Source organism: Microtus oregoni, unplaced genomic scaffold, assembly GCF_018167655.1.
Source record: "Microtus oregoni isolate MIOR12 unplaced genomic scaffold, Mior012 000003F_ref0000135, whole genome shotgun sequence".
Lineage (NCBI taxonomy): Eukaryota > Metazoa > Chordata > Mammalia > Rodentia > Cricetidae > Microtus > Microtus oregoni.
Window position 1 is genome coordinate 30,186,642 of NW_024543062.1, and position 13,874 is coordinate 30,200,515.

The 13,874-nt window shown below is 42.1% G+C and overlaps 1 protein-coding gene across 1 annotated transcript; it reads right to left on the bottom strand.

Moving 5' to 3' along the window:
* Positions 1-11,330: 11,330 nt before the first annotated feature.
* Positions 11,331-13,855, bottom strand: LOC121446176 (oogenesin-1-like). The gene is made up of 4 exons (XM_041648662.1): positions 13,569-13,855; positions 12,941-13,116; positions 12,538-12,826; positions 11,331-11,970 (listed from the first exon to the last, which is right to left on the bottom strand). The coding sequence occupies exons 1-4, from the start codon at positions 13,853-13,855 to the stop codon at positions 11,331-11,333; spliced, it is 1,392 nt and encodes a 463-aa protein (XP_041504596.1).
* Positions 13,856-13,874: the final 19 nt, after the last annotated feature.

Genomic DNA, 13,874 nt, shown 5'->3' on the forward strand with positions numbered 1-13,874 from the left:
GACACTGTCATTAAGACAAAAAGGCAACCCACTGACTGGGAGAAGATCTTCACCAATACCGCATCAGACAAAGGTCTGATCTCCAAAATATATAATGAACTCAAGAAACTAGACATTAAAACTTTAATTAACACAACTAAAAAATGGGGTACTGAACTGAACAGAGAATTCTCAACAGAAGAAGTTCAAATGGCCAAAAGACATTTAAGTCATGCTCAACCTCCTTAGCGATCAGGGAAATGCAAATCAAAAGAACTTTGAGGTACCATCTTACACCTGTCAGAATAGCTAAAACCAAAAACGCCAATGATAGCTTATGCTGGAGAGGATGTGGAGTAAGGGGAACACTCATCCATTGTTGGTGGGAATGCACACTTGTACAACCACTTTGGAAATCAGTGTGGCGGTTTCTCAGGAAACTGGGAGTCAACCTACCTCAGGACCCAGCAATTCCACTCTTGGGAATATACGCAAGAGAAGCCCAATCATACTACCAAAGCATTTGTTCAACTATGTCCATAGCAAACCTGATTTTTCTTAACTCAGAATAAATCCATAGCCTCTCATTTTGTGTGGAAAGGAAAGCAAAACCTCTTCTCCAAAAAATATATCTTTTGACTTCAATTTTGAGCCAAGGTATTTTCAGATAGATCTTTTGGATTAATTCATCAGCATTTCTAAGCAAATATCTTTTAGCAGCTGTTGCTCCTTCCTCAGCATTCAAACAATTCAAAGAGAACATAATAACATACAGTATCTAGATTCTCTATGTGTTTTCCATCTTCACATGGCTTTATTTTAAGCTCTATTTCTTTTATTTTTAATTTTTGGCTGTTTGAGACAGGGTTTCTGAGTATCTTTGTCCTGGAACTCACTCTGTTGACCAGGTTTCCTTGAACTCATAGAGATCTGTCTGTCTCTGCCTCCAAAGTATTGGGTTTAAAGGCATGTACCACCATGCCTTGAACTCACAGATGTCTGCCTGACTCTTTCTTCCAAGTGTTCGGATTAAAGGTGTGTGCCACCCCACCCAACTATTCTCTTTTTTAAAAGGATTTTAACCTTTTTTTTTCTCTACCAAGCCTGCATATATTTTTAACACACTGTAAAACATTTAGAAGTTTTATCTTCAAATCTCTCTTTACTGTATATCTTTCTTTTTGTGATCACTTGAGTCTTTAATTTGCCAAGCAATATGGAGAGGATTAAAGCCATGGCTTTGACAGCTATTTCCAGCCCATTCCTTAGCTTTCTGAGTTTCCAACCTCATGGCAGAGGTACCGGCTGTAGCCATGTTTACTGCCACAACTCTATGGCGTTTCAAAATCCCTGCCACCACCAGAAAGCCTGCGGTCAGATTTTCATCAACCCCATTTAAGTGTTCTTGGCAGGACCTCTTAAAAGAGTCGCAAGGTTTTGCAGCTAAAGCTGTGTCAGGAAGCCTCTCTTAAATGAGAGTGCTTGCCTCTAGCAAGCAGAACCCACCTAAGAAAATGGTGCTATTAAGAAGCTGTGTTTAACTCTATTCTTTTTTTATTTGGAATAACTTCCCAAGTTCTCTCAGGCTTTTAAGTAGATTTGGTCAGCCCCATATTGACACACCATTTGTTGTCAGAGGTTTCTGTCTTGCCCGGTTCCCGTATCGTTAAATTCCAAAGCAATTACACAAAGGTTTAGATTAATCATAAACTAATTGGTCTATTAGCTCAGGCTTCTTATTAACCCTTATAACTTATATTAACCCATTATTCTTATCTATTTTAACCACACGTCATGGTACCTTATTTGGCAGGACAGTCACATCATGCTTTTTCTGTGGCTGGGCCAGGACTGCAGCGGAATGAACTTCCTTCTTCCCAGAATTCTTCTGTTCTTATTAACCTGCCTCTCCTTCCTGTCTGATTGTCCCACCTATGCTTCCTTCTTGGCTACTGGCCAATCAGTGTTTATTTAAAATATAATTGACTGAATATAGACCATTGTTTCACACCAGGAGTGGGGATGCAGCCTGGAGGCAGATCTTTCAACTGCTTACTACTCATGGGAACTGCCATGTTGCTGCTTGTTATGAACAATACTGAGGAGTACAGCATCCTTACTATCAGATGAGGACATGGCTAAGGGCATACATATTTAACTTATTAGATTATGTTTACATTTTCCAACATCAAAATTATATTTATATAACCTTCCATTCTCATTTCCCCCTCCTACTTACTCCATATAAACCCAGCCAATCTCATATTCATGATCTCTTTTGATACTTTACATGTAAAAGCCTACAAATTAATGATTCTGAAAGGACTGTAGCCATCCCAAGCATGGCAGGTATATCTCTAACAAACCCTGTCCTTCTCTCATATTCCCTTCACCTTGCTGTAAACCATTACAATGGTAGCTTGAAAAAAATTTGCTCCCATGACATCATTGGCAGTGTTCCTATTAGGATATTTGGTCTTGTTGGAGAAAATATGGTCTTATTGGATGAAGTGTTTCACTGTGGCGGCAGAGTATGAGGTTTCATTTATGCTTAAGAAATACACAGGGAGTCTGTTTATTTCCTGTTGCCAATGATAAAAACAGAATTCAAAGCTCCTTCTACAATTCCAGCTCCATCTGCATATGACCATATCCAAACGTGATGATAATGGACTGAATTTCTGAGTATAAGACACCCAATTAAATGTTTTTCTTTAAAAGAATTGTCATGGTCATCATTTCTCTTCAAAGCAATATAAAACCTAGGACAATTACATTCCCAAAGCTAGCCACCAAGATCTATTGCCTTAATCAGCCACTTCCTCTACCTGGGATTGACTATTATTGTCCATATATCAAAGTGTGAAGTCAACCTAGAAAAATAAAAGCCTCGTGAGTGTCCTAATTAACCTGATAATCAAATTTAACACTTCATCCTAAAATGTGGTAACCCTTTACCTTTATAAATTGCCATTTTCCCACAGGTGATGCCTGTTTCTACTCTAATCAGAGAAAGCTTTGTCTTCTTGGCTCAAATATCCACTCCTTCTCTCCTTTGTTCTTTTCCCTTCTCCCTCATCCTCTATCTCCTGTCTTTCTTCTAAAAACATCTTTCAATATAACATGACAAATGATGCCATTAACACACATTTAATAGACAAAATAATGATTGTTTAGATGCAATTCACTAAGAGATAATGAATGATTATTGTGAAATGGAAGCATTGCTATGCAGCATTATCTTTTAATGTCATCCTCAGCACAAGTGCAGATATTGCGATGCTAATTTCAACACACATAAATGAAATGTCTTGACAAGAAAAATGCTCAAGATTCAATAATCATAGTTTTCTTTCTCCATCAGTTGTGGATCAGTGTGTAAAGTGTCCAGAGGACCAGTATGCCAATGCAGAACACATCCATTGCATTGACAAAACTGTGAGTTTTCTGACCTATGAAGACCCCTTGGGGATGGCTCTAACCTTAATGGCCTTGTGCTTCACTGCATTCACATCTGTGGTTCTTGGGATCTTCATAAAGCACCATGACACTCCACTTGTGAAGGCCAATAACTGGAATCTCAGCTACAGCTTGCTCGTCTCACTCATCTTTTGTTTCCTGTGTCCCTTGCTCTTTATTGGCCATCCCAATGCAGCTAAGTGCATCCTGCAGCAAATCACGTTTGGAGTGGTATTCAGTGTGGCTGTTTCTACTGTGTTGGCCAAAACAGTGACTGTACTTCTGGCTTTCAAACTCACAATCCCCGGAAGAAGGATGAGATACTACCTGATTCTAAGGGCATCCAATTTCATCATTGTCCTCTGTACCCTCATCCAAATTATTCTCTGTGCAATTTGGCTGGGAGTTTCTCCTCCGTTTATTGAAATTGATGCCAAGAGTGAACAAGGCCACATCATCATTGTGTGTAACAAGGGCTCAATGATTGCATTTCATTGTGTCTTGGCATACTATGGCTCCCTTGCATTAGGGAGCTTCATTGTGGCTTTCTTGGCCAGGAATCTCCCTGACACATTCAATGAAGCCAAGTTGCTGACATTCAGCATGCTGGTGTTCTGTAGTGTCTGGGTCACCTTTCTTCCTGTCTACCATAGCACCAAGGGCAAGGTCATGGTGGCTGTGGAGGTCTTCTCCATCCTGGCCTCCAGTGCAGGCTTGCTGGGGTGTATTTTTATCCCCAAGTGCTATATAATTTTGTTAAGACCAGAAAGAAATTCTCTTAAAAAGTTAAAGGAGAAAGCATCTTCCTAAACTACCATTTCCTAATTTGAAAGTGAAAGCTGTAGTTTTGGTACAAAACCACCTGTTATGATACATTGGAAGATGTATGCATTAGCTAGTGACTCTCACTGTTTCTTCTAATGAAAAAGCCAAGAATTGTTATACATACTACTTTTCTGAATGTAATTTCTTGTAATCTTCCATTCAACCACTTCATTTATAAGACCTGCCTATTGGACATTGCTGCATTGTAGAAGACTTTTTCTTTCTTTAATATACAATCAGATTTAAAATAAACTAAAAGTCCTTCTACTGATGTCTGAGTTAATGTCTGTCTTTAACAGCCAGTGAGTGTTGAGATTAAAGACTCGCATGATCCATCCCTATATTTTCTTCCAAATTCACTCTGTCTCTTTTTCCCTTCAAGAAAGTGAAGGACTCCAAGAAACAACCAAAGACAAGGAGAAAAAGAACATCTTGATAAGTGTTTCTGAGCAATTTGAGTTTCCCTTTTGAGAATTCTCAGTTTAGTTCAGGACCCATTTGAAATTGCAATCTTTGTGTTTTGATATATAGTCTCTTGAGTTCTCCATATATTTTGGATATTAGACCTCTGTCAGATGTGGAGTTGGTAAAAATATTTTCTAACTGTTGTAGGGAGAGGGCTGCTTGTCCTTTCCAGCTGCCCAGCTAGGTTAGCTCTGAAATAATCACACAGAAACCATATTCATTAAAACACTGCTTGGCCCATTTGCTCTAGCTTCTTATTGGCTAAGTCTTCTATTAATTTAACCCATTTCTAATATTCTGTGTATTGCCAGGTGGCAGTGGCTTACCAGGTAAAGTTCTTACTGGCGTCTTTCTCAGGCGAAGAATCCATGGAATCTCTCTCTCACTCTGCCTTTCTTCCTCCCAGCATTCAGTTCTGTCCTCCCGCCTACCGAAGTTCTGCCTTCAACTGGCCAGGCAGTTTCTTTATTCATCAATGCTAATCACAGCACACAGAGGAGATTCCCACATCATCTCATTATCTAGGTTGTCTTAGAGGAGCTTTTCAGTTTCATGAGGCACTATTTATAAATTACTGATTCTCTTCTGTACACTACTGGTGTTCTTTCCAGATATTTTTCTACCAATCTAATGATTTTGAGGCTCTTTCCCACTTCTACCAGGTTCAGTGTATTTCTTTTTATATTGAAAGCTTTAATAAATTTGGACTTGAGTTTTGTGCACGATGTGTGTATGGATATATTTATTTTCTACTATATGCAGATATCCAGTTAGGCCAGCACCATTTGTTGACGATGCCATATTTTTTTTTTCATGTCTGCTTTTCTGACTAGTCAAAACTAGGTGCCTGTAGCAGTGTGGATTTTTATCTAGGATTCCAATTCAATTCCATTGATTGAGTTGTCTCTGTTTATACCAATAACATGTTATTAATATAGAGGATTTTAGTACAACTTGAAATAGGTATGCTGGTACTTCCAAAAAATTATTTTATTGTTCATGATTCTTTCAGCTATTCTGTTATTTGCTGTTTATCAATTTGAAGCTGTATATTTTTCTTTGGATACCTGTGAGTAAATGAGATGGAATGATGCATTCTGATGGTAATCTTAGCTCTGTTGTTTAAGTTGCTTAAGTTTTGACTTCCTGATAATTTTCACTTGGGGTCCTTTTACTAATTATTGACTTAATTTACATTTATTGGTCTTGGAATGTTTCTTTTATTTCCTTCCCATTTGGGATGTTTCTTTAATTTCCTTCCCTCTGGAGGGGGATGACTTTCACTCAAGTCTCAGGATAACACGTCCAACAGGAACTCATGAGAGGTCATCCTTGCTGCAATCACACGAGGTTTATTGACAGGACAGGAACCAGTGCACTGCGGCCCAAACTCATTTCCCACTCAGGGGTAGAGATTTCGACTCTGAGTTGCTGGGAGAAGGGGTATTTAAGGGAAAAACCATAACCCAGTAATCCAAAGGGGGTAGGGATGGCGTCACTGGAAAATTCTGAAAGTACCAGTGATCATTGAAAAATTCTGAAAATACTAGTGATCATTGAAAAATTCTGAAAATACCAGTGATAATCACAAGTGAGTAACTCCCTGTTTCTCAAGATTATTCTCAAGATTATAATCTAACTTTATCTTCAGCTTGTTCCTGAAACAGAGTCACTGAACTGGCTAAACGAGATACTGGCTCTTCTCTTCCTGCTAGATTTTTTGACTCTATTTTTTTTCTGCTAGAGGCTCTGGATTTATCCGGGTCTTTCACTTTCAGTTATGGAATCATTGTTATTTCAGGTGTTTGTAATCCCAGGGATTACAGCTCATGGGTTGCACTTTTATGCTTAAATTGAAAAAAAAAACATTCATTTTGTTTTCCAAGGCAGTAGAAATGAACATCCTAGAAATCACTCTGTAAACCACGTAGGTCTCCTCTGCCTCTCAAGTATTGAGATTAAAGGCCTGTGCCACCACAACCCAGATAATAGATGGAATTTTTAACAGTATCTTAAAAACAAGATTGGGGATGGTTTTGTTAAGAAGGGTCACAAGACAGTGAATCTTCGGATAGTGCCTGTTGGGGTGCAGTTGCTTCATCCTGATCAGTTTGACAAGTTCACTCCTCAAACTGACATAAAATGAAGCCATGTAGGCTGCTTGCGCAATGCTGGAATCCTAGCACTAGAGATGTGAGGAAACAAAATTCCTGCTCTAGGATGGCCTGGGTACATGAAGTGACTTTGTCTCTATGTAAAATAAAAGGAAATGATTGAGTTGAATACAGCTCAGAGGTAGAACATAGGCCTATATCAAACCCCAGCACCAGACAACCTCAGTCAAAATTAAAGGGACACATCAATCCATACCATTCCTGCTTATTTTTGTTTTTATAACCTCTACTACTGGCCTGGCCTCAAACTCAAAGTATAGACTAGACTGCATGGAATTCCTCCTGCATTTGCCTCTAACGTAATGAAATATTAGGTTTTGCAAACCACACTGACATCATGCAGTATTTGAAAGGCCAGTGTTTGAATGACACCATGCTGGGCAATAAGGTCGCACCAGATTGGCTAGTGTCTAACTCTAGGATCTTAGGGTGAGTTGAGTCCAGCCTGGACTACATAGCTGGCTCTGGCTACATAATTAGGAAAATGAAAAAAAAAGATGCTAAATAGACTTGAACCCCCACTACTGTCCCCCCAAACATATACCCAGTGCACTGTCTATTCCAAAGATGTATGATACTGGCTCCCTAAACCAGGAGTGAAATCTTTGAAAATTAAAGGCAACGACCCCATTTCCCAGATTCTCCTCAGTCCCTGCCAGGCAGGATCAGTCTTTTGAAATCAGAATATTGGTAGACTGGGTATATCACAACTCCATTGTCTCTGAAAGGTGGTTAGGATCTTTTCTGCCATGAGGAAAGGAGCTCAGATTTTTCCTTCCCTGGAGTTCCCCTTCCAAAGGGCTATGGGCTTCAGAGAAGCAGAGGTTGGGACTGGATGGCACAATGGTGAATGTGATTGATTATGAGTGGCTCCTCATGCTGCCAGGGTAGCAAGTTTGCCTTTGAGACCACCAAATAGTGACTAATGAGCAAAGCCAGTCTCCATCAAGGCCAGAGTGGTGACAGGTGCTCACTGTGAGGGGAAAGAGCTTCATAAGAAAGACTCTGAAAATATATTTTCACCTAAATTCTTCCTCAGGACCATCTCCCTAAACATCCATCAGAATGACCTTCCAGGCCCCACCCACACTCCTACAGCTGGGAGAGCAGAACCTGGTGAGGAATGAGGCCTTGGCCATCTCTCCTCTGCAGAACCTGCCAATGCTGCTCTTTCTCCCACTGTTCAAGGAGGCCAATGTAAAGTGTTTGCAGCCCAACAAACCTCCCTGGTGATGCAATAATACAAATCAGACCAAATCAAACCAAATTAGAAAAAGCCCAGGTTTAATGAATGCCAGTGGTCCCAGGTGGCCCTCTGGGAAACCACAAAGAGGGAAAAGGAGAGCCAGAAAGACCACGTGTTCTTTTCTGGGGACAGTTTAAATACCCTGTGGGAGAGGTCTTGACCCTCTCTGGGGAAAGGTTCACTGTTTGGTGGCCTTTCTTGGACGTGGAGTTTGGACTGAGGCAACTTCCAAGGGAAGGGGCTTGAAATGGAACTTTCAACCCAACATTCCAAAACATGCCAAGGGCTGAGGTGAAGCCCCACCCAAACAGATAACACTCAGAGAGGAGCAAAGATGATTAAGATTCCCGCTTAGAATGAAAGTGATGTCTTGAATAAGCAGCTAGGCAGCTATCCTCAAATCTGGTGGAACTTCACTGCTCTAGCCAAGACTTCATCAGTCCGCAAGCAGACACCTGAAAATAATCTCCATAGCCAGTAACCTGAAAACAACCTAGATGGACCCTCCACTGAAGAATGGATAAAGAAAATGTGATATATGTACACAATGGTGTATGTATTATTCAGCAGAAAAACATTTATATCATAAAAATTGCAGGCAAATGAATGGAACTAAAAAAATCCATCCTGAGTGAGGTAACCCAGACTCAGAAAGACAAATATGGTATGTATTCAATCATAAGTGAACAGTAGATGTAAAGCAAAGGATGACCACACTACTATCCTCAGCTCCGGAGAAGTTACATAGCAAGGAGGACCCTAATTGGGACACATGTATCTCCCTGGGAAGGGGAAATAGATGAGATATCCTGGGTAAACTGGGGGGAGAATAAAAGAGAGGGAATGAGGGGCTTGAAACATGAGGAATTAAATGGCTGAGATGGGGGCAGGATGGAGGGGCAGAGTAAGGAAAGAGATATTTTTGATAGAAGAGACCATTATGGAATAGGGAGAATCCTGGTACTAGGGAAATTCCCAAGGATCCACAAGTCTCCTAGAAATTCTGGAAAGGGTGCCTGAACTGGCCTTCCCCTGTAATCAGATTGGTGACTACTCTAATTGTTATCATAGAACCTTCCTCCAGTACCCAATGGAAGTAGATGCAGAGATCCACAGCCAACCACTGGGCCGAGCTCTGGGAGACCAGTTGAAGAGAGGTTAGGGAATTATATGAGCAAGGGTGGGGGTGGGCAGGATCATGATGGGAAAACCCACAGAGACAGGTCACCTGAGCCTATTGGAGGTCATGGACTTTCGATGGACCGCTAATGAGCAGGCAGAGGACCGGCCTAGGTCCTGTGCATGTGGGTGACAATTGTGTGGCTTGGTCTGTTTGTGGGGATACATGAAGCGAAAAGGGGGGAGGTGCAGGTAAGTTCTTGTTAGATAGCCTTGTCTTCTCCAGTACTGGAGGGTGTTTTAGATACTTAGATATGTTCAGCTCAGCCCATGCTTGAAGATGTAATATGTGAATTTAGTTTGAATTCCAGTGAGTGTAGGTAGGCAGGTTGGTTGTTGGGTAGAGGGAGTCTTTTTGATTGGGACTTTTTGATATGTGTAAGTGCAAAATCAATAGGGGAGTGAATAATGAAGCTTTCAGCATTGTTGGAGGGCAAGAAAGAAACAGAGGGAGGAGCATGGGGGAGGTCAATGAAGAAGAGCAGAGTAAATTATGTGTATGTGTGAGAATGCCATAGTGAAATTTCAACAGTTCAATTGTTAAACGAGGTTGTTCTAGTTCATGTAGGTTATTTGTGTTTGTGTGTGTATGTGTTAGGATTCACTTGTTTTTATTTTACAAGTGTTTGCCTTGGTGGCAGGTGAGACCCCAAGGCAAGTGAGGGACAGACAAAGGGGTTATGCAGAAAGAGTTTAACTAATAAGTTTACTGACAGAAGGGGAAAAGGCAGGGAAGGGATCAGTCTCTGGGGACAGGATCTGCAGAAACAGGAGAGGGAGAGAGAAAGTGAAATGGGTGGAGATGCATCTTTTAAAGGGACATATTACTGTCTGCCATGCATACAGGCAGGAAACAGGGTGTGACACTCTGTCGAGAACCTAAAGAGCTGCAACAACTGAGAGTGGTTCAGATCTCAGCAGATGGATTGATGTAAGACTCCTATTGGATGGCATTTGACATCTCTCTACCAGGGAATACGCTAAAGAAAGTGCTCTTCCTAGCCAGTATACAAACCCTTCTGGGTGTATGAAGAAATATGTATCTTGGGGTTCCAATGTGCCCATCTCACTGTCAGATTAGGTCTCTGAATGTTGGTGTATTGTAAATAATGTCAACTTGAAATTCTAGCAAGGGTCAAATACAAGGACATTGTCCCTCTTGGTTATCACTTGATACCCAATATAACTTGGGAGTGTAGTATCCTTGAACATTCCTTCAGTCGTGGTTTAGGGAAATAAGCACATAATACCTGTGATGAATGAGTGTAGGACTTCTATTCATCATTTTCTAACAACAATGAGTATGATTAAGAAAACTGTGGCACCAAATTATACAAAGTGAATAGGGTAGCATCAGAGACAGTAACACCAAAATATAGAAAAAATATAGTTGCAGGGCTAAAGTACACTTCTTAGAGACCAAGAAAATGTAACATGCCCAAGTAATGAATATTTTTCAAGGATTATGATTACTATTATGTATATTATTATGATGCAATGTTCTGCCTGTCACACAAGAAGAGGAGACCAGATCAGAGATTTGAGCTACCATGTGGCTGCTAGGAATTGAACTCAGGTCCTCTGGAAGAGCAGTCAGTGCTCTTAACCACTGAGCCATCTCCTCAGCCCCTGTAAAGGAGGTTTTTATGTGAAAGTCACCAGCTACAACCATGGCGTAGGAGCTTTGAAGAATAAGGCCCCACTGCTATGAGGCTTACAAGCCGGGCCTCTTGGTAATGGTTAGCAATCTTAGAACTCAGACGACTACTAGACTGAAGGGTTGAAGTCATGTGCCCTGGGTCCCAAAGAATTTCATGGCCCATATAGCTTTGAGACTTACTAGGTGAGTAGGATGAAGAAAAAACAGAAACAGAGAATGCTGGGAATGAGTTGACTGTTTGCTGTGAAGCTGACACCAGCAAACCAGAATCACAGCACATTTATTTTGTGCCGTGGACAGAAGGGCACTGCTACTCATGGTAGGAGTCTCTGTGGGGAGCAGTCTAAAGGTTCAATAATCCAAACTTTTTCAACCATACCTCATAAGAGTATTCCCTCGGCATCACTGGGCAACGTGCCGCCACAGTATTTCCCAAGCAACAGCTGCCCTTCAGGTCATAGGCATAACGCACATAACAGGTAGGGCAGGTGGCTGCAAAAAAACAGACTGCCTTGAGCTGTCTTTCAGACCTGAGTATATCCAGAAGCTCAGGACCAAGTTCATCAAATCTGCGTACAAGCACACGGCATCCATCATAGTACTCCAGAGGGACAGGGTATGTCTCTTCGGTTAGCTTGTTCAGCTTGGCTGTGTGGTGAAGCAGTTGCTTGAGGATGGGTAGAGACAGCTCATTCATGTACAAATCAATCTTGAGGAGCTGGGAGCATTGACTCAGGGCAGGCATCAAAGCACTAAATTGAGAATCCTCCAGCCGACAACCGGCCAGGTCAAGAGTTTCCAAGGTGTCTTTCACGCTCTCAAGGAGATAGACAAGTGGCTTAATACACCTGTCCAACATTGTGTAAGACAAGTAGAGATGTTTAAGCAAAGAAAGGTTCAGGCACTGGGGCAGGTAATCCAAGTCTCTCTGTATGATGTAACAGTGAGTGATGGACAGGGTCTCCAAGGGCGTCTTCAGGCACCTAGAGAGAGAATGAGATTTCTGTCAAATGGAGTTGAAGAGGATGGTTAGAACTGACAATGTAGCTGATGGTACTTCTCCCGCATTCATTCTGAAGGAGGTCAACGCCCATGACTCTCCCTTTTGTGGTCAGCTCACAAAATTCACAGAAGTCTAGCATGGGCCAGGCTCAGGCCACGGGAGAAAAACCAGCGATTTTCCTATCAGGAGGAGTCAATATGGTGACTGTAAAGACTACCTACCCCAAGCGAGCTTGAGCGACACCACAGCGGTTTCCCTGTAGGGTCCCCTGACGTCCTTTCCTCAACACTGCCATGTCCTGGTCCCACAACGTCAATGCAGGTGTCACCCATTTCCCACTAACTCAATCTCTTTCTATGCACCCGACAACCTTTCTCTAATGAGCAATTATCGGCACCCTTGGGGCTGGTCACAGGTGTCTTAGCACAGAGCTCATCTCCTTGGATGTACAAGGTTGATAGCGCATAGCCTGACGTTCAAGGACCTCCTAACCTATAAGCAAAAGGTGGGTTATTTGTCTGGAGAACCTCTCTTTATCCTTCCTTACCTGAGACAATCAGCCAGGCTGCCAACTAGAGCAGGAGAATAGTTGATATAGAGATGCTGGAGACAGTGGAATTTGGGTAATTGTGATACCAATTTGTTCACGCATTCCTCTTCCAGCTCTTCAGATCCACTGATGCTTGAATCCTTCTGAATGTATGCCAAACGGAGGGTGTGAAGATTTCTCATCTGTGTCAGGTACGGTCCAAAAGGACCCATGTCTTCTATCCATATACATCTCAACTGCAGCTCCCTTACACAGTGGAGATCTACAGACTTTAAGAAGTCTATGGCTGTGGGAAAGCATTTTGATGTCAAAATATCAATCTTTGGACAGCACAAATGAACAGAATTTTGTCTCTGCTGGGCCCATCGCCACAAGTATGTGGTACATTCATCACACTCACTCTCCATGATGTTTAGGTCAGTTATGACATTTAAATATTTCTCTACTCGCGAGTAAGGACACGTCTCCACTGTCTTCTCTCTCGTGAACTGAAGAAAGAGTTCCCTTTCACAGGATTGACTCTGATTGTGCCAGGAATCCCTATTTGTCAAATCCAGCACTCTGATTTTCCCGCGGCTGTGGGAGAAACAGGTAGCAATCTCAGCAAATACCGTACATATTACAGTCTTCTTCTTATCCACAGCTCACACTTCAGCTCTCCCTTCCAAAAGCTTGCTTTTTCCTATACATAGAATGAAGGCCAGGACCTCATGCTCAGTATAAAGAGAACTTTACCAGGGAGGCATCCTCAGCCCTGTCCCACATCCTTCCATTCCCCTTGATCCCAGCCTCATTCCACCCGGAACTTTGAGTGACAGACACCCTTGAGGGATTGATTCCTCAGTGGCTGTTCTCGTCTTCTCCACATTATTATTGCCAAGATGGCTGAGACCAGGCCAAAACCTCTAAAATCCTCTAAGCAGATGCTATTAGAATTCTCAACCCTCTTTGACCAAATAGTCCTTGGCCCCACATGGTCTTGCTTTGTACACACAGAGCCTCCTCCAACCGAGCTGGATCTTGCTTACCGGGGGCAAGGCTCCTCTGTAATCAGCACATCTAGCCCATCAAGCAGAGCTTTCAAAGTCTCCAGGTGTGGGGTCTTCATCAGGATTCCTACAGGAAGGCATGTGAATGGCCATGCAGGCACCATGGCCCGCAGGATGTTGGTCTGATTGTTCCTGAAGGCCCTCTCAAATGCTGCTGGGAACAGGAACCAGGGCCAGTCTGCTAGACCAGAAATGGCCAAGGCCTCCTTCTTCAGTAGGCTCTCGAACGCTAGCTGCTGGAGTGTTGGTGGGGCTTGATCTCTCATTGTGACTGGTTTCAGGAAT